The sequence below is a fragment of the Coccidioides immitis genome (genome assembly GCF_000149335.2).
Source record: "Coccidioides immitis RS genomic scaffold supercont3.5, whole genome shotgun sequence".
Classification (NCBI taxonomy): Eukaryota; Fungi; Ascomycota; class Eurotiomycetes; order Onygenales; family Onygenaceae; genus Coccidioides; species Coccidioides immitis.
In genome coordinates this window covers 2,320,350-2,341,324 of record NW_004504307.1, presented here as the reverse complement: position 1 = coordinate 2,341,324, position 20,975 = coordinate 2,320,350, and the positions used below count along the sequence as shown (strand labels likewise).

Genomic DNA, 20,975 nt, shown 5'->3' with positions numbered 1-20,975 from the left:
AGAAAAAGGTTAAACGGTGCTTTCATATGCCATTCAATTATTAAGAGACCCAACCCAGAATATCTCATGCCATCAGTGAATGTATCGCCAGAATTACACGAAAGTGGAACCTTGTCGCCAATGTACTCCGTGGCAAAATCAGACCAAAAGATGAGAGAAAAATAACTCAAGGCTATGAGTAAAAGGAAAGACCATATGCGGGGCCAATGGCAGCAGAGGACACGAAGATGTGGGCGGAAGCAAAGAGATATGGCCTATTTTACATCTGTATTTTCAGCACACGCAATTGCAGGACTTTTTTTTCCCTTTTCTTTTTCTCTTCTCCAGCTTTTGGTTCTTTTCCCCATATTTAACAATGCTGGTTATCTCCCAATGAATTTCGATTTTAGCATATTAATTTAAAATAGGGGTGCAAGCATATTCGCTCACACAACTCCCTTTTCCTGAGAGAAATCCCAGAGCATCTTGATAAGGCTGTCGGGCAGGGTATACAGGTCGACATGGAATTCACCCTCTATATGTGCAGTAGAAATTAGTAAGGCATAGATGTTATATTGAAGCATAATACTTACGTTCAATATCATTCTTTGTATATGAATCTGGTGACTTATGATCATGAACCATCTGAACAACTTGAAGAAGATCATCCTCTCCAAGCTTCTGTAAACCATCGGCAAGCCTCTCCATATCAATCTAGAGATAATAGTTAGTGACAGAAGCACCAAATCTGACTGCAATACCACAGAGGCTTCAATCAAGGCATACATTCTTATCGACGCGTTTCTTTTTCTTTGAGCTATCATCCTGGCCACGCTTCGACTTCAGACCATTTTCATCTCCTGGGACGGGACCAAATTCGCGTAGGGCAGCGAGGACGGCTGGCTTAGGGTTCTTAAAGGTCTGATATCCGACTGTTAGAGACCAAGGGACCAGATATCGGAAACAGTGGCATCGAATATAAAGAATATAACTCACAAGAACGTGCTTCGACTCGTATCTATTCTGTTGGAAGTTCAAATCATGAGCGATAACATGTTCCTTGTCCGGCGCAAGAAGCCGAATGGACATGTCAAACTCTCCCCATCCCTCTTCTTCAATTCTGAACGGCGGAGCCTTGAAAGCTGGCAACAGAAGAGAACTAGTTAGCAGGGCCCCAGCCCTTACAATACAATATAAATGTCACGCGTGTCTTCCGGTAACTTAGGGTACCAAAAAGCATGAATTAGACGCGCAACTCACTTTGAACAGCTCTGTCTTCGAAACTCGGGTGAAGAGTATAAGTCACTTCACTAAAAAGAGTCGCAGGAACCTGTTCTCCATGCTCGTTCAGGAGATAAACTTCAACGGACCACCGACGGACCGGCAAGCCGTCAAATTCAGAGGATTTCTCCCTATCTCATGATATACCCAATCAGCACGGGTCCCAACGCACAGTACTCCTTTTCGGACATAGCTTAGCAGCACAGCAGCAGCATCCATGTATATAGAGCGAGATTTATGTGGTACATATTCTCTCATTCCGTTTCGAAAGGGGGAACCCGCGGGGCGGGGTAAAAACCGCATGCACGGCGGTGGACGAGTTCCAGCAACACAGGTCGACAACAACAGGGAGGTAAGAATACATACGTCGGGGCCTGCTCTGTAATGAGCTTGACAGTGCGTTTGACCTGCGTGTGTCTCGGCATTAGTATTGGCGTTCACCTGAAGAGCTGCGTGATAGGTGCGACAGAGGTTGAGTGTGAAGGGATGGTGACGCGATGATGAAAGAAGCTGTTTTTGCAAGAGTGCAACATGAGGTCCAGAGGGCTCCGGAAGCTTACATCAGGCATCCTTCCTGGTTGTGTTATTGACTGTTTCTGGAACACTTGCAGAAGTGTTGGTGGTCGCGAAGTTGTGTTGCGGGGAACGCCGTTGTTGGCCAGGTGAGTTCTCTGGGTGATTGTACACAGACAATGTCAGAGGGAGGAATAGAGATCTCTAGACAGAGTGCTGATTGAGAGATTAAGAGATGAGATGAGATGGATGATATGGGTTTCGTCTCATTTCATTGTAAGAGGAGAGTTGCCGCCCGCCATCTAGAGTGGGATGCGACTTTGGGGTGGTTATCAGCAACCCACTCTCCAAGCAGAGTTAAATAGTTAAATATTAGAATGCGGAGCTGTCCAGCAAACATCTTCAACATCAAACAACAAACCATACAAAATAAAATTCAATACTTGTCAAAATTCACTTGATATTGGGGTGCTATCAACTGAGTGCTCTATGTACTACTGGTGTTTTTTTTTTTTCGTTTCCCTACAAAATAAGGGCGGAGGGCCCAGGACCGGAGCTATTCGTAGTACTCATCATCTGGTATTCACCATCGATCCGAACCGCTCTCCCTGGAGCCAAACGGGGGTTTGATAGAAAATAGCCACAGAGCTCGATGGTCGCAATAGGGAACTCAAAGGGGATGGGGTAAGTGCATCGGGATGAGTTTGTTTTCAATAGATCTGGGCGTAGGGACGGGGATGGAGCAAATTAGTGTAGATCACTGTGGGGAGCTATCTCATCTCTGTGGGTTTCGCCATGGCGGGCAACCGTTCCTGGTCGACTTCAGGAGAGAATCATGTACGTTTACTGTTTGTTGAAAAGTTTTTCGTTTTCCTCCTGAGCTTTCTCGAATGCCTCCTTGAAGAGATTGGCGTCTACAGACCGGTATCGTTAGCCTCAGTCTATCCACTTTTTTCCCTCTTTAAGTAAAACTATCAACTCACTTTCACTATTGGCAAAACGAATGGCCAAAGTCTGCGCCTCGGGTTCACCTTCGCTGACGTCCGCGGCAGCATTCCACACCCAGCTTCGATCACTTCCAACGTTTGGAGACAACTTCATATCAGGGACGACTAGAACGAGCATATTGTCAGTATATCATCCTTCCTGGTTCCAATCCGCAAAGAAGGAAAGGAACGTACTGTAGTGGTTCGCGCAAACTTTGTGAGTCTTATCTCTTCGCATAACCAAGCGAGTCTTGTGGTTCTCCTTGTGCTTCAACAGTCTCACATCGCCGGTTCCACGCTCTTTCCACTCTCTAGAGTCGGTATCAAACTTGAAAAGCTTCGCACGCATCTTGAAAACTTGCTCCTCGAGCTCCTCATTTGTCTTGATCTCAACCTTCTCAGTCAGGCGATAAACGGGCTCGAAATCGACATCAGGCTCGGCTTCAACATCCTATAGCATTGCAGTTTCTATTAGCCTTTGGAAATATATTCCTCGCAATGGCAAAAAAGTTTATCAAAATGAATGTGATAAGCAGCACCGCAGAGATCGACCGCGGGGAGGGAAAAGAAGAAAAGCAAAAAAAAAATAAAAGGAAAAAAATAAAAGGAAATAGAAAATGATTCAGCGGTCGGAGAAACAATCTCCTATCAAAGACGGCAAAATTCCACAAAGCTGAGCAGCCGCTTACAGCTTCTTCGCTCTCCTTCTTCTTTGAAGATCCAGATGGTTCGGCTTGATCATCCTCGGCTGCTTCTTTCTTTTCCTTCTTGGGACCCCCACCAAACATCGAGAACACACTGTCAGAGGTGACAGGCTTCGCCTCCTGCTCAGCAGCAGGTTTGTCTGTGGTCTCTCCTTGCTTGGTTTCGGCCTCAGGTTCTGTGGTGGCAGGGACCTCTTCCTTCTTCTCTTCGGGAGGGGCAGTGGTGGTGGGGTCGGGTTTTGTCTCGGTGTCAGACATCGTGAGCGGTGCTATGTGTTGTTGAGGGCAAAGAAAATGTAGAAAAGGGCAATGTAAATGGGAGACTATCTGGGGTAAAGGGATCTAGATAGCAAGACCTCTATTACTTGATGATCGGGTTGTTTGGCATTAAAGGTCAAGGGGAGAAAATGTGGGCTGATAATGGTGGTGCACTACTTAGTTAGCGCCCAATCTTGCAAGACAAGCTCCACACGATTGTTTGGGATATATTCTTCTCACGCTCTTCAAACATGGAGAACTCCCTTTCTTTCACCTCTAGAATGGTCTTAAAGTATCAATTCCCAATGAGATATTAATTCTGTCTGCATACAGAGCACAAGATACAAGAAATTCCCACCACCATGATTCCTGATCAATTCCTTGATTCACCTTGAATGTCAAGAAGGCTGATATGCGAGAAAATAAGAGGCATTTCTACCAAGGAGAAGGGTGAACTAATAACTACATTTCCTTGGAGAAATAATTATCATGATTGGCATATTTGCGCCAAACCTGCAAACCAAACACCACCTGTCCTTGAGATGTCTCATACACGAAAACAAATATCAACAAGAATGAGAAGAGGAAAAGAGCAAACACAGGAGAAGAGAATATAGTAGACTCTACCTCTGCTTAATCCCTTTGGCAGAACATGATTTTCCATTACAAGACTCTTGCGGCTTTCTCCATCCAAGTCGAGCATCTCGAGCCAAATGGAACGCCTGCTTCTGCGCTGCAGCCAGGGACTGCGACTTGGTAGCTCTTTCGGCTGTGCGCTTTAGCTGCGTGAGATCCACATTCAGTGCTGACTGGCGCGCTCGCTTTGCGTGCTGCTGCACTTTCGAAAACATCCCGTGGGCAATCTCTGTGGTTTCTTTGGCAATGATCTGCGCTTGCTCTCGTAAGAGCCGTGAAGACTCCTTCATCAGCTCTGATGACTCTTTTTGGATCTCTTCAGAATACCGTTTTGCCTTGCTCACAGTCTCGCATGCCGCCTTAAGGATTTGCTTGATTGAGGCTTGAGGACCAAAGCCGCTTTCTGCTCTGAAAGTGTCGCTCACGGACTGCAGGTCAAAGAAGACTCGATAATACGCCTCGGAAATCCCGGCCTGAGCAGCACTCAAGTCGTTCCTTAGCTGATACGAAAGAGATTGAGCTGCCTTTTTCCAGCTTGCTATTTTAAGCCATGGAGTACCGAAGTCGATCTCGGTGATTTGTTCTACAAGCGGCTTCGCTTTCGCTGAGATTGTGACGTTCATAACCCCGTGGGCATCCTCTCTGGCCAGTCGTAATGTATATACATTATCGAAAAGCTTTGAAAGGTGGAAATCCAATTTTGTATCCGCCTTTGTGATTTTGACTTCGAATTTTGGAACCTTTCTCATCGATGATATGCGAGTTGGTACTTTGATGATCACATGGCAATCACCCACGACATATACCTGAAACTTGTCCGTGTTATTTGGTTTCTGAACGTTCGAGTGGGTCAATTTCAGGATATCATCATTGACACTCAGAGACTTGTCTTTCGCGCAACTGGAGAGAACCACCGCATTCGATTTCGGTAGCAGTGATGTTCCCATTGAATTCGATTTAGTGCTTGGAATTAGTGTCGTGTGGGAGCCGGCCGAAATCTTTCCATGTGCAATGGAAACAGAGACATTGGCGAATCCGGCAAAATACTTAAATAGAGCAAAGAGTAGTGTTCCTAATCCAGTGCAGCAGAGACATATCATAGCAACCCCAATAATCAACCCTAGGATGCGGCCATTCATGGTTCTTAAATTGCACCCATCTTTCCAGAAATGATAACAATTTGAGCCTGTCCCATATTTCGCAATGTCAGACATTCTCCCGTCTTGGTTCGTATATCGCCGAAGAGAGACTAGCTTCGCTTGTTCCTTGGGGTGAATTCCGGCAAGGGACGCCAAGTTTCGATTAAGTTGCGCGGGTGAAATATTCTCAAAGGTGACTAGGTCTATGGGATATCTACCCACGACCTTGGAGCTGCCACTGCCTGGATCGCGCGATTCTAGGCAGATATGCAGGGTTCGCGGATCAATAGAGATTGAAGAATCATGGCCATCCCAAAGCGGAGATTCGGAGATCACCATTGCAGGTATGTTATGCCTTTCCATGAACGTGAAGGCGAGATTGCGCGTGGCATATGTTGAGATATCTTCAGTTTCTCTCACGAAGAAAATGGTAATATCTGGCGCAACCCAACTCGAAGCAGAAATTAACTGAAAGCCAGACTCTGTCCTTGTGGATATGACCGGCTCTCTGTCCTTGAAAGAAAGGCCAATACTGTCAGCATTTCTCGGGCCAGCTAACGCCTCGGCGGAAACGGCTTCCTCCACGACAAGCTGAACGTGGATGGGGAGTAATTCGGCATAATTTGGGGTGGCATCTGGGCCAAAAGAAGCTGGGACAACATGGAACCGTGATGAATTTGCAGAGCCAGCATACACACTATTCTTAGGGCTAGTAACTAGTACGTCTCCAAGTTTGTCCAGAACGTTAGACTTGAACATTGGATTCCCAATGTAAAGCACTCGGAATGGCTTTTCCACATCAATGGGCTTTTTGGAAACTGATTGCTGAACGGAGATGGCAAGGTCTCCCTGCCCGATATCGAAGGGAACGCCGAAACGCAAAGCGTCGGCTTTATCAAGTACCTGGACGGTGTGCTTCAATTCCACAACTTCCGTAGATGGCCAATAATCCGGTTCATCGAATACAATTGATTCAGACGTCGACATAAAACTAGCTTGCATTTTGTGTTCATTTTCAAAGTTATTTTCAGCCTCGCGATAGATAGGTGGTAGGAAAGGCCGGGATTCAGAGCAGTGACTCTCGGTGTCCTCGCTGTCGATATCACTCTCCAGGTCCCGGCTGCCGAGACTTGCAACATCGTCCGCGACACTATGGCCGACTAGGGACATATTATCTGTATGCTCCGAACGCCATTCATCTTCGGAATGCGCGTCTGAATTGCTGAGCGTGGCCCAGCTCTCGCTCAGGGAGCTTGCGGGTCGATTAGAGGGTGCTGACGTCATCGTATTGTCGGATTCAAGTGTCCGGCGAGGACGACGATGAGAGAGCCGTTCGATAGAGAGGCGATGGGGTTTGTTGAAGGAGAGCAAGCCCTTCAAATTACATCTGGAAGCAGGGCATTAGCTATCATTCACTCGTCTGCTGGAATATCAAGAGGTTGAGGTCAGAGGTACTCCTTACAAGATGTATAAGCTTGACGGCGGCGGCGTCAAGTTTAGGTCGGGGCACCGCAGCCCCTGGAAGATGCAGAAAAGAAAGGTTGAGTAGACCTTTGTCACGAGGAAGGGAGAAAGGCACCGGTAGAAAGCAAGAGGTATAGTGCGTTGAAGCGGTCGGTCGTTACTCCTGATCTAGATTGGGTACGGGAGCAGGCGGAGCTGTATTTCGAAAGAGTGGGGTTTCGAAGCAATGATCTGGATGCCGATTAGTTTGTTGGCACGCCGCAGCAGCCCCTTGTCTGGCAAGGCATATGAAGTAGCGTTCTTAGAAGGTCATCACATCTGCCCGAGCTCCTTGAATACCGAAGCTGAGGGTTGAAACGATGAGCTGGCACGACCTCAGTTGATGGGCGAGTCGAGTTCACAGGTGGGGTCGGATGCTGGGGGGTTAAAACATTGGTTAAGCTTCGCGTCAATACTTAGGCAGAACCGCTGCCTAAGGCTCATCAACCAATGGCGCTGGCAGATCTCCCACAAAATGCAACTTCAGCCTGCTATGTGATTTCAGCTCATCAAAGCACCATCAGGGAGCGGATATTTACTTGATTCCCTGGAGTACGAGCAATGGGTTATCAATAGCAGAGTACCGCATTCAGCCGGAAAAGATACAGAATATGGAGTAAATTGTCGATGGAAATGTCCCTGAAAGCATGTTCCACTCTTTCAAAGGCGGGCTGTATGCGCACGGATGATATCATGACTCTAGCTTTTTTGGTCCAGGCTTGTTTGGAAATATCTCCAACCTCAACAATGTTGATATTGAGAGCGCATGGAGAGACGGGTATAAAGCTTCCATCATGTGGAGCGGATATTCGTTTTCCAGAGTTTACCAATCACTTATGTTAAATGTCAAATGCCAGACATATCTTTTGTTTGATGAAGATTTTCGCCTGATGGTTCATTTGCAATATTAGACAATGGGCAAGTAGTGAGAGCTCATCGTCTGAGCAGCTCCTTCATCAACCCACGAAAGACATGTACCTTACCTCGTAAGCAGAAATAGCAAGTTAACAGAAGCCTAGAGTCCGCTCGGACCTTTCTCCCTGAATATAAACATGCTGCGGAAGAACACATGAATCGAAAAAGGAAAAAAAGAGTCAAACCATCCTATGTACACACCGAAAAAGGTAAAGAGGGTGAGAAGAATATTATAAATGTAAATGGAATAGGATGGTCTACACGGTACAAAGTTATTTCATAAGCAGGATGTTGTACATGCCTTCAGCAAGGATTTTCGAATCATTCCAGCATCTGGATGTAGTGTAACTAGAGGACCACTGCGGATGGAGATGGGGCATGGATATACGAATAGGAGAAAACATAAAAGGTGCATCTTGTCACAAGCAATTTTGCCTCTGTGATTCACTTTGGTGACACCGAAGCTTGATAGCGCAACGTTGGTTGGATTAACCGTTGTTGTTTGGGTATGGCATATCTTTTTGGGAAAGCCTATACCGATAACACTCAAGCACGACGCATATCTGTGGACAGGGATGGAGGGTGTTAAAACAGAGTTATGAAGAAAAGTGGATTTTATGTTCATCCAAAAGAATAGAAGCGTAATTAGGCACCATAAAAATTCGGAAGTATAGTGTTGTTTTTGAATTGAGAAGGTTGATGAATTATCCCCCGTGAAACGCCGTGTTTCCGATTATCCCATGGCCAACAGGAAATGCAGGAATAAACTGAATATAGGCTTCGAAGTGCCAGATAGAGGTATAGGTATTGAACGCTCTGTAACAACTTTCGAGGACCATACGGAGGAGCGCTAAAGAAAACGTACGGAAATGCGCGCTGAATCGAGTCGTTAAGGAGATGCCCATCCTCCGGCTACTTTAACCCATTCGGCCAAGCAGCTACCTTGCTTGCCTTCGACATCAACGATGTCAGTATCACATCTGCATCTGCAGCCGACCCCATTTTCCTTTGGAGGATCTGGAGTGTCCCAATACTCGTCCTCTTCTTGACGCTTCTTTTCGTCTTCAGTCGTCATTTCCAACCACGGAATACGATCGCGCTGGCGGGCTGGAGCATTTGCTGGACAGTGCTGAATCGTTGTATGTCGGTATCCGAAATCTCTGAAGTAATGGATGTCGCTAGGTGACAAGAGCGCACCGGCAGCAAGAGAATGTATGGGAGCATCACCCCACTAATGACAGTTAGCAAGATTTAGAAGTGGGAAAGGTGGCACATCTCTGCTTACCCTTTCCATCCAGAAACCTCCGCTGCGGTCCATCATCGTAAAGAAATCTTCGTACTCTTTACTACGGAACCAGTCAAGTCGAGCAATTTCAAAGTTACTCCAGAAATGGCACATGTTGTACTCTTCGCCCTCCATGGCCTCGGGACTAACCTCCGGGATGCCGCTATCGCCGGGCGTTGTTTGTAGGAGTTCATCTGGTAGTGGATTTTCACCAGGTTTTCCCTCCTTTGGCTTTTGTTGGGTTTCCACTGGCTCTTCCAAGAACATTTCCCAGAGTCCTTTAGATGTCAAATTATTCATTCGCTTGTAGGCAGATGCATAGCGGAAAATATTCGGTACGGTCTCTCGGAGCTCCTTAACAGCAATGGTAAAGCCGTAAGTTTTGTTGTGCTCGATCATCTTAAGGAAGGGATCACTGTGAACCTAATTAGCATCTCTGAGAGGTAGGAGGGAAAGGAGATCATACTAGGTAATGTCACAGAAATATTTGATATCGGGTTCCAGGCGCCAGTACCACTCATAGTTCATGAGCAGAGGATGCTTATAGAAGAACCTGGATTTTGCTGTCAGCGACCTTCACTTGGCACTGACCGATGCGAAGCTTACCCTGAATAAAAGCGGCACATGTGGTGGTAACTCTCCAATCCGCCATACATGATAGCTGCATCACCTTGTTTGCGGATTCCTTCCTTTGCCACTTCATGATCTATCCAGTCGGGATAACCCCACATGGTCGAGTCGATTTTACCGAATTCGACCGAAGCACCGGTATAATTTCTCACTGTGGATTTGAAATCCTCATCGAAATCGCCGTCGTTTAAGAACACATAAGGATAATTGTAGAATCGATTGAAATGCCTCTCGATCGATTTCATGGATTGTATCACGCCATCTATCTCCTTATTTCGGGCCAAGACGACAAAAGCTGCGTTGGCCCTGGGGGTCGAGGTATCAAGTTCGAGGCAGCCGGTTGCGAATACTTTGTCATACTTCTCGCTGATTTTTCTATAGATTTGATCGCCCAGGTCAACTGCGATGCACTGCAAAGGGCGTGGGAAGCGTAACGGGGAAGGAAACTCACCTTATCGTCGGAGGAGTGCCAGCTGGCACGAGGATTCCACCCGAGGAAGAGGGATGGGTGACGATGAGAAGAACAATAAGAACAATTACAATACATGGAAATAATAAAACAAATCCTAAGGGAATTGAGATGGCGGAGTTTCTTCTTAAACGTATCCGCCGTCTGAAGAAAGCAAAACGTGGTATTATGGTCCCCTTCTCGCTCAGAGCATTGTCGAGGGATGCCGCCACGGGCAAGTATGATACTCGCTTTGCGAGTCGATGTATGATGCCCATCGAAGTGACGTGATTGTTGTATCCTTCAATCCTCGTTAGTCAAGGAAGGTGGATCGCGGCGGCCGGGGGCCCCTTATTGGGAGAACGTAGTGTCGCTTGTTGCAGGGCCACGATAAAAGCGACAGATTGGGGGACCTGGGCCACAGAGAGGACCAAAATCGTCGTAGAAGGGTGAGGTTGGCAGGGCGTTAGGCGTAACGAGCGACTAGGGAGTGAAAATCGGCTTCGCTTTCACAGTCGAAAGGCTCGATCTGGGGAAACCTCTTGCTCTGCCAGGATCACTGCCGACGACAGTCATCCAATGGACCGAAATCCGACCACCGAAAGGAAAACAGATTGCCCAGCAATGATCATGGATCAGAAACAAGACCGAGAAAGGTGATATTGGTTGATTCCGGCGAAAAGACGGGAGGTCTGAGGCTTTTTTTCTCCTCGTCGGCTTTCTTGCAGATGAACCTTCACAGGAGAAACAGTGCCAAGACTGATTCTAACCACAAGGGACGAAAGTCCGCCAACAGAAAACCTCCCCCCGATCGCAGATATCAAATCTCGGCCAACCAAAAAGAGTCTAGAATTTTGCCATCCAAAATTTTGACCAAGGTTCTGACTTTCTGTCTTCCTTTCTCAGCACGAGTTATTTCCTCTGTTCTACTCCGTACAGAGTACAGATACTCTTCCTCCTTGAGATTGATACTGGATTACTTTACTGTGCGACGAAGGCCTCCTGAATTCTCAACAACGCCCGTATTTGTGTTATTTAGCTGCATAATAGGCTCACCCTGCATTCCTCCATCATTTTTCCAGCCAGCGACTGAAGCGGAGTTTTATTAGAGTCGGATCAGCAGGCGAAAGAGTGGGATAGCTAAGCAAAAACGCGTAAGCTGTTTTAGTGGGCTTTGTTGGGGGCTTGATGGACGCAAACAGAGCAAACATGGAATACCTTGGTTCTTGGGCAACATACTGGTAACCGGGACCTGCAACATCAATATCAACACCAACTCGACCATCCCAACTTGGAACTGACTGAGCATCCTCCATTCTACGGCCCACATGAATTTGGCAGGATGATGGCAGGATGTATACCGCTCACGACAAGCAGACTCCTTCGCTTTTGAGTGTGCTCTCTTCCAAATTCAATACGGACATACTCCGTGCAGTGGATTTGAATGTTCACTTCATCTCTTCCTTTGCAATCACAGCATCAGCATTTAACCTCACGTAGAAGGCTGTAGATTTGCGGCGGACCTACACACTCGTGAGCACTCAATATTTCAATACGGAGTCATCCGTACCCAGACAACTGACGGCAACCCACCCACTCTCTCCATAATTACTCTGTAAAACCGGCCCGTCGGCAGCAACCCTAATTCCGGCTTATGTCGGAAATTCGGATCGGGCAATTTTTGATGGCAGGTTCAGGGCCAAGGGAACATCGTTTTTGAGTTGAGAAGAGCTGGGGAGCTGAGACTCAGGAATGTGACTTGGCAAGCAAGCAGTAATCGTCGTCTGTTATTTCTGATGTCATAGTCAGATAACGGTCGACAAAGGGGCATGTGTAAGATTGGCGTGTGGTTGTCCTATTCACAGCCCCCGAGGTGGCCAACGAGTTGCATGAAAACTGCTTGAGAGCGGAGACCAGCTTGCTGTCTGGAAGCTGGAGGAAGACAGCGATATACCAAGATTCCTTGCCGAGACAAATGCCTCAGGGAGAAGTATGGCATCTCCAATGGTGACCGCCCGGCTGCTGGAGAGCTGATGTGAATTAGATACCTTCATCATGCTCATGCAATGATCAGTGGTAAACTCACATGTTATGCTCTATCTTGTATGGTTTGCATCTCCTTCGATGGTCCCCGGAGTTTATTACTGGTTGCTCTCTGGAGCTTATCGTCAATTAGGCATTACCGCATTGGCAATTATGGCGGAATTGTGAATTCTCCGAAGATGAGCTGGAGCCAAGATGTTTCGTATGCAGAGAGGTGGATTTTAGTGTTGTCAGGTTACAGAGGACAGAGCTGAATGAATCCAACTGTTTCCTGCTATCTCTTCACTCCTTATGGCCGTTGATTTTGAAAACAGAAATAGAAAGATGGTTATTGTAAGGCTTGTAGGATATATTCAGTGAGATGAGTGGACTATTATTAATTACTGGTGAAATTCACTGGTCAACTACAGAGTATGTCAGTGCTAAAGCGCCGTGTTCCCTACCGTACGGATGAACCTGTAGCTCCCCATCCTCGACTCAAACAACACATCTGCAAGTTAACTGCATACTTCCCTCGATTCCCTCAACTCTAGTATTCCACAAGAATCATTGACAAACTTGATCAACATGCCCGCTAAACTACGAATTCAACCCCTACCGAAGCCCGACCCGGCCTAGAAGGAGGTAAATTTTCTAGACTCCTCCTTTTTCGCGACCAAGGCAGGCCAAAAAAGGGGGTTGCCCACTCCCATAGAAGTCATCGCCCTCTCAAAAGACTTCAAAACTGATCCACCGCCCGCCCCGGTTAAGTTTGATCATCTCAACCTTCTTGTCAAGTTTGGTTCAGCTGTGGAGATTGAAGAAGCCCTATGCCTACGCATGATTCGAAAGACCTTCTGTGACAAGATACCTGTCCCAGAGGTGTATGGCTGGAAAGTTCACAACGGCTGTGTATTTATATACATGGAGCTTATTCGAGGAGACACATTGCATGATCGATGGGATTCTCTAAGTGAAGCTGAGAAGGCCTCAATCTGTGATCAGCTTCAGGTGATCGTTTCCTCACTCCGCCAGGTTGAACAAGATCCAAAGGATCCATTTATTGGTATGCATGCCTCGCACTATTTCATGAAACTGTTGTGCTGATACTTGTAGGATCCATCGCTCGTCAACATTTACATGACTATGTATTTGAAACTATGCCCTGGAAGGGACCTTTTAAAAATGAGAGAAAATTCAACGACTGGTTCTCTTCACTGCCTCAGCACTGGCTTCCTGAATCACGCAAATATCGGGACCCCTATCGTGACTACTTGCCAGACAATGGAACCATCAAGCTGACTCATGGGGACTTGCATCATGGTAACATTTTAATCTCGCCAACACGTCCCCCGCGTATTATTGCTCTCATTGATTGGGCCCATGCTGGTGGGTACCCAGAATTCTGGGAGTATTGCAAGGCTCTGTACACATCACATTATGAGGGAGAGTGGCGTAATGTTTGGATACCCAAGTTCTTAGACCCGTACGAGACTGAGGGTACTATTTTTGGGGGAATATGTATCGCAGATGGGAGCAATATGAGTTGTTCAGATTGAATTTCATGTTTGATGATATTTCTCACAACCTTATAATGTTTAGCCATGAAGATGAAATTGCTATAGCACTGATGGTTGTGGGAATTGCTCTCAACACTGGAAAATAATAACATACGAAATACAACTAACCAGCCACCCTGTTGACCAGTCCAGATTTGGTAGTCGTGTCGGTTAAGGAGAGAGATCGTATCATTGCCAGTAAAGAGTCTTTCACTAGCTTCTAAGAACACTTCAGATCTTGGTTTAAAATCTTCGCACTGCTAAAACTAAATACTTGGCAGTTTGATAAATTATGAAGTGCCTGTACTCCGTACTCGTCAATTGTATGCATGTATGTACATACATGCATGCTTTGGTGAATTTACAGGTACAAGGAAATACCAACTCAGGTTGAATGAAATGCGTGGTTAGTTGGTGGTGACAAATTTTGAAGCAGCTGGTTATGACCCTTAACAAGTTAATACATAGCTCAACCACTCCATACTAGCTACGAAGTAAATATTAATTTCTCTTCACAGAGTACTATGTCTTTGTTCTTTAATATAACCATACCCCAAACCTTCAAAATATCTTCAAGATGGTTATGGTTGTCACGAACGAAGCTTGACTCCTTATAACAAATTTGATAGTTGGCTGCTTTTACCACTGCACATAAAAAGCCCCTGGATCAAGGCCCCCAAAACCAGCTAGGAAATATCTCCGCCTAAGAACAGATACGGATTTTAGGCGCCATCGCAAACTGGGTTTCCGAGCTGAACGCGTTAAATTCACTTTGAATACCCTGTCAAATTACCCTAATATATTCTTAACATCGGATCGCGTTCGTGGGAAGAGGATCACCAGCCATGGACGGGGACGAGAGTGGATGGGAGATGTCGGACAATGAGGTATACAAAGGCGACAACACTTTGGCCTCGTCACATTGCACCACAGCATCCGGAAGATCAAATTTCCTTGAGGTGCCCGGCAACGGCATGACGTCGTCCTCGAATTACTCCACAGCTCCTCGGAGGCCAAAGACGCGTCATTCAGCAATATCGCCAACAGGCCATGCCGACGCCCAACCATCAATTGACAGCCATAGCCCTTTAAATAGTGAATTTGAATCAACAAATATTCACCCGGAGCGTGTGATATTCAATGGATATCTCTTGTATCTCAGAAACAAGAAATGGGTTCGGCAGTGGAAAAAGTTTTGGGTTGTTCTTCGGGTGGGCAAACTAGCATTCTATAAGAATGAACAGGAGTATTCGGCAATGAAGATAATTTCCATTGACGAGGTGATCGATGCCGCCGATATCGACCCGATTTCCCGATCCAAAGTGTTCTGCTTCCAAATTATCACCGAAGACACTAGGTATAGGTTTTGCGCTCTCGACGAAGCTGCCCTTGGGAAATGGCTCGGCTCGTTGAAATTTGTGTTGACAAGAGCTCTCGGAGCGCCGCGCTGTCAACCCTCTAGTTCAGATGTTCCAGACTCTTCCCTGGAAATGCGATGAACCATACTCTCTACTCCGCACCTTGTTGGTGAAGCTTTCATATCAGCCCCGTCAGTTCCTCGCTCAAGGAACACTCGATTTACTGCGCGCATGTATTTTTTCAGCATTGCGATATGGCAAAAAATTCCTTCCCCCTCATCCCATATTTTTGCATTGCTATTGGGATATATGAACGCTATCTACGTACTCCGTATTGGTTGTGGGGTGTTCAATGGTCTCCTGATGACGCTGGCGACTCTCCGTATTCTTCGGAAACAAGATGTATTTACATGGGCGAGCTGCGTGGCATTTTTAGAATGATGGGCTACCTTTTAAATAGCAGGCTTTGATACCCTTTAATGTTCTGCTTAAGACAATGTTCTATAATTATTCCCTTTGGTTTTGGTATCCTTGGACATTCTAAGTTTTTCCCAGAATGATACAGAATATTTTTAGCTTCAATCCAGGAGTGGCTGATGGTCTGAGCACTGGCGCATGTCCTACCGAGTTCGTTTGTTCGGAGTACCCACGTTGTCTTGGCACCGGGATTGGGGCTTTGGCGCTAGAGGTCTTGGCTCATAAACGGATCTGCGCCGCAGTTTTTGCGGCTCGAGCGTTTCCTTCTCATCTACTGAGTATTATCAGTAATTTTCTGCCTTCGTCTTTTTTGGACTCACCTACATACATTCCTTTTTCATCATTTCTTATCTTGTTAATTCATCTCCATTCTTTTTCGTACTTTTTATATTGTCTCTGCTTACCCTCGTTTGGCTTAGAACTGTCCGGCTTTAGAAATGAGCTTCTTTGATCATCTCCAGAAGAAAGGTGTTGGGGCGATCCAGGCGCAAAAGGTCCAGATTCGCAAAGTAGAGCGCAAACCATCTAAAGTGGTATCCTCCTCGTCTTCATCCTCGATTGCGAAGCCGCAACGGCGTCTAGATACTGTCTCAAAACCCGTTGCAGCCCGCAGATCCGCAAGCTCCGCAAGCAAGCCTGCACGTCATCCTCAACCGAGATCGAGGCCGCCTTCGCGCAAAAGGAACACTATTGAGCCAACTCTTTTCGGTAGTAGCGAGGAGAGCGATACGGATGTGTCTCTAGACCTTCGGATAACCAAGAGGGCAAGGGTTAGCTCCAGCGTTGAGCCGGATTTACACCGTCGCGTTCGGGATACAGATGCATTTTCCGATGGAGAAGCCGCATTTGATATGATACATGCTGCAGATATTATTTCGTCTAAAAAATCTCTAGGTTTTAATAATGCCTTCGGGATCGAGGATGGTCCAATCATTGTGGAGTTACAATATCCTGGAGCTCCACAGAAAGAGAGGTTGGTTTAACTAGAGCTGGCATGTGTTTCATTTGTATCTGGTTTTCTAAACTTGAAATTTTGCAGATATCAGTTGGTAGTGCCTCGTGACAACGATGGATTCAAACCCCTTGACGATATTGTCCAGGTGTTAGAAATTGTCTCGCAGAACTACATTTCCGAAGAACACCTAGCGCTTTTTGAAGACGAATCGAATGGTCTGCTACGACGCTTGCGTCGTGCGTTGAGCAATACGTCTTTAACGGACTTTTTAGATGGAGTCAAAAGCTACAATGAAACTATCCAAAGACTTCACCAGGACGGATCGATTTCTAGACATTTGGATTCTAAACACGCGTTGGCGCTTCCATTAGTCGAGAGGATCTTGACACAGGTGTATTCGCGGACGGTTTCGCCTCGAGTAGATTCTCTGCGCCAATATGAGAACGGCTCTGACAACGTTTATGGTGAATTATTGCCGCGGCTTGTCTCAAAGATTTTCGCCGAAACCCGTTTGAAGTCAGATCAAGTATTCGTCGACTTAGGGTCGGGAGTTGGAAATGTCGTTCTTCAGGCAGCTTTGGAAATCGGATGTGAGAGCTGGGGCTGTGAGATGATGCAAAACGCCTGTGACCTGGCAGAACTCCAAGAAAAGGAATTCAAAACCCGTTGCCGTCTGTGGGGTCTGCAACCTGGCCAGACACACCTGAAAAGAGGTGATTTTCTCGAAGTTGATAGCGTTGGCAAAATTCTCCAGAAGGCCGACGTGGTTCTTATCAACAACCAAGCCTTCACCCCAGAATTAAACCACAAATTGGTAAACTACTTCCTCGATATGAAAGAAGGCTGCCAGATTGTATCGCTCAAGTCCTTTGTTCCTGCGGGACATCGGATACAATCTAGGAATTTGAATTCGCCTATTAATCTGCTTTCGGTCAAGCAAAAGCAGTACTGGTCTGACAGTGTCAGCTGGACCAATGCCGCAGGAACATATTTTATTGCAACCAAGGATAGTTCCCGACTGAAAGCCTTTTTAGAGTCATCGACGTGAAAGAACAAGTGTTTTTTGGCTGATCATGTTTGTTGGTGGCTTTTCTAGTTTGCATTATAGTACTCGTTCCTCCTTTTTCAACTTTCTTTTGGATATATGCGTATAGAGCGAGGGATACCCTATTACACCCGGCTAGATGTGTTTTACAGGCTTGGATTGAGCAAGGTTGGATCTCTCTTTGAGGGTATTAAATTGGTTTTGGCGAAATGGATGACCTGGGATATGTAATTAGACGACATTATTATGAGATACCCGGATCACCGCTTCATGTTGCTATCGCTGCTGAGAATGAGGGGTGGAAATCCCTGCTACAGCGAATGTATGATGTTGTGATCGACTAATGTTTATTTCCATAAAGTCATTAGGAACATAACGCTAGTACATTGCATGATACTCATCATGACATTCAATCGTCTTAAGGATATTCATGAGAATTTCGACGCTTTATTCATGGCTTCGGCTTCCTGGCCCATTCTCGCCATCCACCGGTCGATTAGTTCTTTATTCTCCTTTTCCAACTTTTTTGCTCGGTCTTCTGACATATTAAATTGCAAATTAAGTGATACGAGTTCATCTTGGACATCCTAATATTTCCGCCCAAAGGAGTTGAATAGTCAGAGAGAGAGAGTCTGAAGGATGCCCTCTGCGCGGACACAAAAAAGGGCGAAGGGGACATCTTACATCCAATAGCTTCGCCTTTCCTCGAAGTTCTTCGTCTCTATCCCTGAGGCGCTGCTGCAACTGTGTTCGTTCCACTGATAGATCCAAAATCTTCTTGTTATCGACAGTGGCCTTCTTCTTTGCGTTTTCCAGGTCCTCTGTTGTCCTTTTTAATCGGACTAGGAGCTCTGTGCGCGAACGTTGCGCCTCAGCAAGGTCCTTGCGCGCGGCAGCCAAAGCATCGGGAACACTTGGAGGCTGTATAGGAGGTGTGTCACGCCTGCCTAGTTTCTTAGGAGTGGCTGTGGAGGGGGATTGCGGCGGATTTGGGATCGTAGGAGTGGGAGGGAGAGAATTGGAAGTTTCTAGTTTGCTGGTGCGGTCGGCAAGGCGGGTATCTAGGGACTGGTGGTGAGCAAATCTTCTTTGAAAGAGACTCACATAGAACCCCAGCCTGGAGTAATTATCATACAGGCATCATAGAGCGACTCATTCGCTTTTTCCCGCTCATCGCGGACTCCAAGGGCGGTATAGTACTCTTCCCTCCAATTGGACATCGTAATTAATGGCGTTTATCTGTCTCTCTCTCTTGAAGGTCAACAACAAGAAGACAACGCGGTAGGTCAATGATCTTCGACTACCCCGGTATGGGATCGAAGTCTTGAAAGGTCAGCTGGGCATTGAGTGCTCCTGGAGAGGTTTGGAGTGGGTGAGCGGAGGCATGAGCTCTATTTACTACATGGGTGGATCATAAATAGAACTGCTCTGTCCTCCAAGGTCTGCAGTCAATTCCTCTTTGTGAAGATATTGTCAACCTAATATTTTGTCGTTTTGGAGAGGGTGATGGCTGGCGCTGGTTGGCATGTCTTGGCAACGATGATGCATGGTTGAGACCTGGTCAGCGGTCACCTCACAAGTTACTCCCCCAAAGCTCTCTCCATCTGACCATCCACCTCCGCATCCACCAACCACCTTTGCAGTCGCAAGTGGCTCCTCTTTTATTGCCTGAACTATCATATTTCCACCTGAACACTATATGTTGCTATATTGTATTGCGGTCCACCTTTCTTGACCTGTATCTCCAGAACATCGGTGTCCATAAAACGATTCCCGTCCCCAAGCCGCCCACCAGAGTGGCAGTCAAACCTCATTCTCGTCCACTCATACTTTCATTACAGTCATGGCAACGCGGAAGAAGGTCCTTCTGAAGGTTAGTATACCCTCTGTAACTGGTTGTTATTCGTATTTTCGCTAATGCTTCTCCATGTTTTAGGTTATCATCCTCGGTGATAGCGGTGTCGGCAAAACTAGTCTTATGAACCAATATGTCGGTACCTTTCCGTATCGCACAGCGGCCTGGGTGATACTTATACTCTGTTGTTGAATAGGTAAACAAGAAATATAGTGCTAGTTACAAAGCTACCATCGGCGCGGACTACCTGACGAAGGAAGTTCTAGTTGACGATCGATTGGTTACTATGCAGGTATCCTCTCTGCCAGCCTGAAGCCGCCCCTGCCTCTACTAACTAAATTTCAGCTCTGGGACACTGCCGGACAAGAAAGATTTCAGTCACTAGGTGTCGCCTTTTATCGAGGAGCAGATTGCTGCGTGTTGGTATACGATGTCAACAATTCCAAGAGCTTCGAGAACCTTGATAGTTGGCGGGATGAGTTTCTTATTCAGGCTTGTCCCAGGGACCCTGAGAGCTTCCCATTCGTAAGTGGTTCAAATATTGACAGGTCTGGTAGATCGGCTAACGGAGTCCCAGGTTGTGCTTGGAAACAAAGTCGATGTTGACGAGTCCAAACGGATGATATCCACCAAACGAGCGTCAACGTATTGTCAATCTAAGGGAAACATTCCATATTTCGAGACGAGCGCCAAAGAAGCTATTAATGTAGAGCAGGCATTCGAAGGTTTGTGTGAATTCCATTTTTGCTGATGTTTTATTTGCTAATGTGGAGTATAGTTATTGCAAAGGTTGCTCTTACGCAAGAGGAATCAGAAGAATTCAATGGCGATTTCACAGACCCGATCAACATCCATCTCGACAACGACCGCGATACCTGCGCATGTTAACAATGCCTCGTCATTTCCTGGTTCGCAACCAGCAACAAGTGGCCCCCTGGAAATAATGTCTGGTACTCGATGCTTCCTATGGGGGGCCACACATTACTGATGGTCAATGTGTCAGATAAAAAATACATTGACGTTTGATTAATATCGTTCCGCTTCATGGGCTGGGGTTCGTTCGGCGTTGTTTCCGTGGTTTCTTTACCTGGATATGGATTATGGCACTCCTTGTATCATTTGGACTTCTTGCTAGCCATACTTTCCTACAATATTTTGACTCTCAAGGCGCGTTTCATTCTTGCCCTCTTGGCTGCAGGACAAAGGGTCGGACACTTATTCGAAATAATCAGAAGTATAGCACTCCTTTCGTCCGATATGGGTGTTAGTAGCATTTTATTGTCAACGGTAATTGATCAATCGAATGATAAGACACGGCTTCGGTTTCAAAATTTTTTTGAAGTACATACACACTTTTGATTTCACTGGGAACGGATTAAGCAGGCATTGGAGGTATTTCAGTGTGGGTTGCGGGTTTACTTGGCCCC

General features: G+C 46.3%; 10 protein-coding genes across 10 annotated transcripts; 4 read left to right on the top strand and 6 right to left on the bottom strand.

The window, feature by feature from the left end:
* Nucleotides 1-10: 10 nt before the first annotated feature.
* On the bottom strand, nt 11-2,087 carry CIMG_09231 (transcription initiation factor subunit). Its single transcript, XM_001239609.2, has 7 exons — nt 1,821-2,087; nt 1,627-1,667; nt 1,240-1,391; nt 976-1,121; nt 766-900; nt 573-693; nt 11-514 (listed from the first exon to the last, which is right to left on the bottom strand). The coding sequence occupies exons 1-7, from the start codon at nt 1,827-1,829 to the stop codon at nt 426-428; spliced, it is 693 nt and encodes a 230-aa protein (XP_001239610.2). The 5' UTR covers nt 1,830-2,087; the 3' UTR covers nt 11-425.
* Nucleotides 2,088-2,213: 126 nt separating this feature from the next.
* CIMG_09230 (ran-specific GTPase-activating protein 1) lies at nt 2,214-3,846 on the bottom strand. Its single transcript, XM_001239608.2, has 4 exons — nt 3,449-3,846; nt 2,955-3,210; nt 2,757-2,885; nt 2,214-2,687 (listed from the first exon to the last, which is right to left on the bottom strand). The coding sequence occupies exons 1-4, from the start codon at nt 3,719-3,721 to the stop codon at nt 2,617-2,619; spliced, it is 729 nt and encodes a 242-aa protein (XP_001239609.1). The 5' UTR covers nt 3,722-3,846; the 3' UTR covers nt 2,214-2,616.
* A 162-nt stretch (nt 3,847-4,008) lies between these two features.
* Nucleotides 4,009-7,266, bottom strand: CIMG_09229 (uncharacterized protein). Its single transcript, XM_001239607.2, has 2 exons — nt 6,959-7,266; nt 4,009-6,883 (listed from the first exon to the last, which is right to left on the bottom strand). The coding sequence occupies exon 2, from the start codon at nt 6,778-6,780 to the stop codon at nt 4,345-4,347; it is 2,436 nt and encodes an 811-aa protein (XP_001239608.1). The 5' UTR covers nt 6,781-6,883; nt 6,959-7,266; the 3' UTR covers nt 4,009-4,344.
* Nucleotides 7,267-7,786: 520 nt separating this feature from the next.
* Nucleotides 7,787-10,957, bottom strand: CIMG_09228 (alpha-1,2-mannosyltransferase). The gene is made up of 5 exons (XM_001239606.2): nt 10,281-10,957; nt 9,806-10,204; nt 9,666-9,752; nt 9,200-9,614; nt 7,787-9,145 (listed from the first exon to the last, which is right to left on the bottom strand). Exons 1-5 carry the CDS (start codon nt 10,553-10,555, stop codon nt 8,804-8,806), a joined length of 1,518 nt encoding a protein of 505 aa, XP_001239607.1. The 5' UTR covers nt 10,556-10,957; the 3' UTR covers nt 7,787-8,803.
* Nucleotides 10,958-11,208: 251 nt separating this feature from the next.
* Nucleotides 11,209-12,137, bottom strand: CIMG_12314 (uncharacterized protein). The gene is made up of 3 exons (XM_012358337.1): nt 11,805-12,137; nt 11,517-11,740; nt 11,209-11,366 (listed from the first exon to the last, which is right to left on the bottom strand). The coding sequence occupies exons 2-3, from the start codon at nt 11,605-11,607 to the stop codon at nt 11,254-11,256; spliced, it is 204 nt and encodes a 67-aa protein (XP_012213760.1). The 5' UTR covers nt 11,608-11,740; nt 11,805-12,137; the 3' UTR covers nt 11,209-11,253.
* Nucleotides 12,138-12,733: 596 nt separating this feature from the next.
* On the top strand, nt 12,734-13,858 carry CIMG_09227 (phosphotransferase enzyme family protein; the record flags this gene model as incomplete). The annotated part of the gene is made up of 3 exons (XM_001239605.2): nt 12,734-12,764; nt 12,958-13,365; nt 13,416-13,858. 3 exons carry the CDS (start codon nt 12,734-12,736, stop codon nt 13,856-13,858), a joined length of 882 nt encoding a protein of 293 aa, XP_001239606.2.
* A 547-nt stretch (nt 13,859-14,405) lies between these two features.
* Nucleotides 14,406-15,792, top strand: CIMG_09226 (uncharacterized protein). The gene has a single exon (XM_001239604.2). It carries the CDS (start codon nt 14,704-14,706, stop codon nt 15,355-15,357), a length of 654 nt encoding a protein of 217 aa, XP_001239605.1. The 5' UTR covers nt 14,406-14,703; the 3' UTR covers nt 15,358-15,792.
* A 206-nt stretch (nt 15,793-15,998) lies between these two features.
* CIMG_09225 (histone-lysine N-methyltransferase, H3 lysine-79 specific) lies at nt 15,999-18,032 on the top strand. The gene is made up of 2 exons (XM_001239603.2): nt 15,999-16,666; nt 16,733-18,032. Exons 1-2 carry the CDS (start codon nt 16,131-16,133, stop codon nt 17,694-17,696), a joined length of 1,500 nt encoding a protein of 499 aa, XP_001239604.1. The 5' UTR covers nt 15,999-16,130; the 3' UTR covers nt 17,697-18,032.
* CIMG_09224 (autophagy protein Atg16) lies at nt 18,005-19,198 on the bottom strand. The gene is made up of 3 exons (XM_001239602.2): nt 18,829-19,198; nt 18,378-18,754; nt 18,005-18,280 (listed from the first exon to the last, which is right to left on the bottom strand). Exons 1-3 carry the CDS (start codon nt 18,911-18,913, stop codon nt 18,122-18,124), a joined length of 621 nt encoding a protein of 206 aa, XP_001239603.1. The 5' UTR covers nt 18,914-19,198; the 3' UTR covers nt 18,005-18,121.
* A 97-nt stretch (nt 19,199-19,295) lies between these two features.
* On the top strand, nt 19,296-20,875 carry CIMG_09223 (small GTP-binding protein). The gene is made up of 6 exons (XM_001239601.2): nt 19,296-19,566; nt 19,630-19,683; nt 19,745-19,840; nt 19,894-20,073; nt 20,126-20,273; nt 20,327-20,875. Exons 1-6 carry the CDS (start codon nt 19,537-19,539, stop codon nt 20,434-20,436), a joined length of 618 nt encoding a protein of 205 aa, XP_001239602.1. The 5' UTR covers nt 19,296-19,536; the 3' UTR covers nt 20,437-20,875.
* Nucleotides 20,876-20,975: the final 100 nt, after the last annotated feature.

What these genes read in the sequence shown, in the direction of transcription:
- CIMG_09231 (XM_001239609.2), bottom strand. An exon ending in CGAAGACAGAGCTGTTCAAA is followed by an intron (nt 1,122 to 1,239) that starts GTGAGTTGCGCG and finishes TTCTGTTGCCAG; the next exon opens with CTTTCAAGGCTCCGCCGTTC. An exon ending in AGAAACGCGTCGATAAGAAT is followed by an intron (nt 694 to 765) that starts GTATGCCTTGAT and finishes TATTATCTCTAG; the next exon opens with ATTGATATGGAGAGGCTTGC.
- CIMG_09230 (XM_001239608.2), bottom strand. Translation starts at nt 3,721, where the DNA reads ATGTCTGACACCGAGACAAAACCCGACCCCACCACCACTGCCCCTCCC. An exon ending in AGAAGGAGAGCGAAGAAGCT is followed by an intron (nt 3,211 to 3,448) that starts GTAAGCGGCTGC and finishes GCAATGCTATAG; the next exon opens with GATGTTGAAGCCGAGCCTGA. An exon ending in AGTTTGCGCGAACCACTACA is followed by an intron (nt 2,886 to 2,954) that starts GTACGTTCCTTT and finishes TGCTCGTTCTAG; the next exon opens with TCGTCCCTGATATGAAGTTG.
- CIMG_09229 (XM_001239607.2), bottom strand. Translation starts at nt 6,780, where the DNA reads ATGACGTCAGCACCCTCTAATCGACCCGCAAGCTCCCTGAGCGAGAGC.
- CIMG_09228 (XM_001239606.2), bottom strand. Translation starts at nt 10,555, where the DNA reads ATGGGCATCATACATCGACTCGCAAAGCGAGTATCATACTTGCCCGTG. An exon ending in GGCACTCCTCCGACGATAAG is followed by an intron (nt 10,205 to 10,280) that starts GTGAGTTTCCTT and finishes TCAAATCTATAG; the next exon opens with AAAAATCAGCGAGAAGTATG. An exon ending in TATTTCTGTGACATTACCTA is followed by an intron (nt 9,615 to 9,665) that starts GTATGATCTCCT and finishes TTAGGTTCACAG; the next exon opens with TGATCCCTTCCTTAAGATGA.
- CIMG_12314 (XM_012358337.1), bottom strand. Translation starts at nt 11,607, where the DNA reads ATGTGGGCCGTAGAATGGAGGATGCTCAGTCAGTTCCAAGTTGGGATG. An exon ending in GTTGCAGGTCCCGGTTACCA is followed by an intron (nt 11,367 to 11,516) that starts GTATGTTGCCCA and finishes ACTCCGCTTCAG; the next exon opens with TCGCTGGCTGGAAAAATGAT.
- CIMG_09226 (XM_001239604.2), top strand. Translation starts at nt 14,704, where the DNA reads ATGGACGGGGACGAGAGTGGATGGGAGATGTCGGACAATGAGGTATAC.
- CIMG_09225 (XM_001239603.2), top strand. Translation starts at nt 16,131, where the DNA reads ATGAGCTTCTTTGATCATCTCCAGAAGAAAGGTGTTGGGGCGATCCAG. An exon ending in GGAGCTCCACAGAAAGAGAG is followed by an intron (nt 16,667 to 16,732) that starts GTTGGTTTAACT and finishes GAAATTTTGCAG; the next exon opens with ATATCAGTTGGTAGTGCCTC.
- CIMG_09224 (XM_001239602.2), bottom strand. Translation starts at nt 18,913, where the DNA reads ATGTCCAATTGGAGGGAAGAGTACTATACCGCCCTTGGAGTCCGCGAT. An exon ending in TGAGTCGCTCTATGATGCCT is followed by an intron (nt 18,755 to 18,828) that starts GTATGATAATTA and finishes ACCAGTCCCTAG; the next exon opens with ATACCCGCCTTGCCGACCGC. An exon ending in GAAAGGCGAAGCTATTGGAT is followed by an intron (nt 18,281 to 18,377) that starts GTAAGATGTCCC and finishes CGGAAATATTAG; the next exon opens with GATGTCCAAGATGAACTCGT.
- CIMG_09223 (XM_001239601.2), top strand. Translation starts at nt 19,537, where the DNA reads ATGGCAACGCGGAAGAAGGTCCTTCTGAAG. An exon ending in GGAAGAAGGTCCTTCTGAAG is followed by an intron (nt 19,567 to 19,629) that starts GTTAGTATACCC and finishes TCCATGTTTTAG; the next exon opens with GTTATCATCCTCGGTGATAG. An exon ending in ATCGATTGGTTACTATGCAG is followed by an intron (nt 19,841 to 19,893) that starts GTATCCTCTCTG and finishes ACTAAATTTCAG; the next exon opens with CTCTGGGACACTGCCGGACA.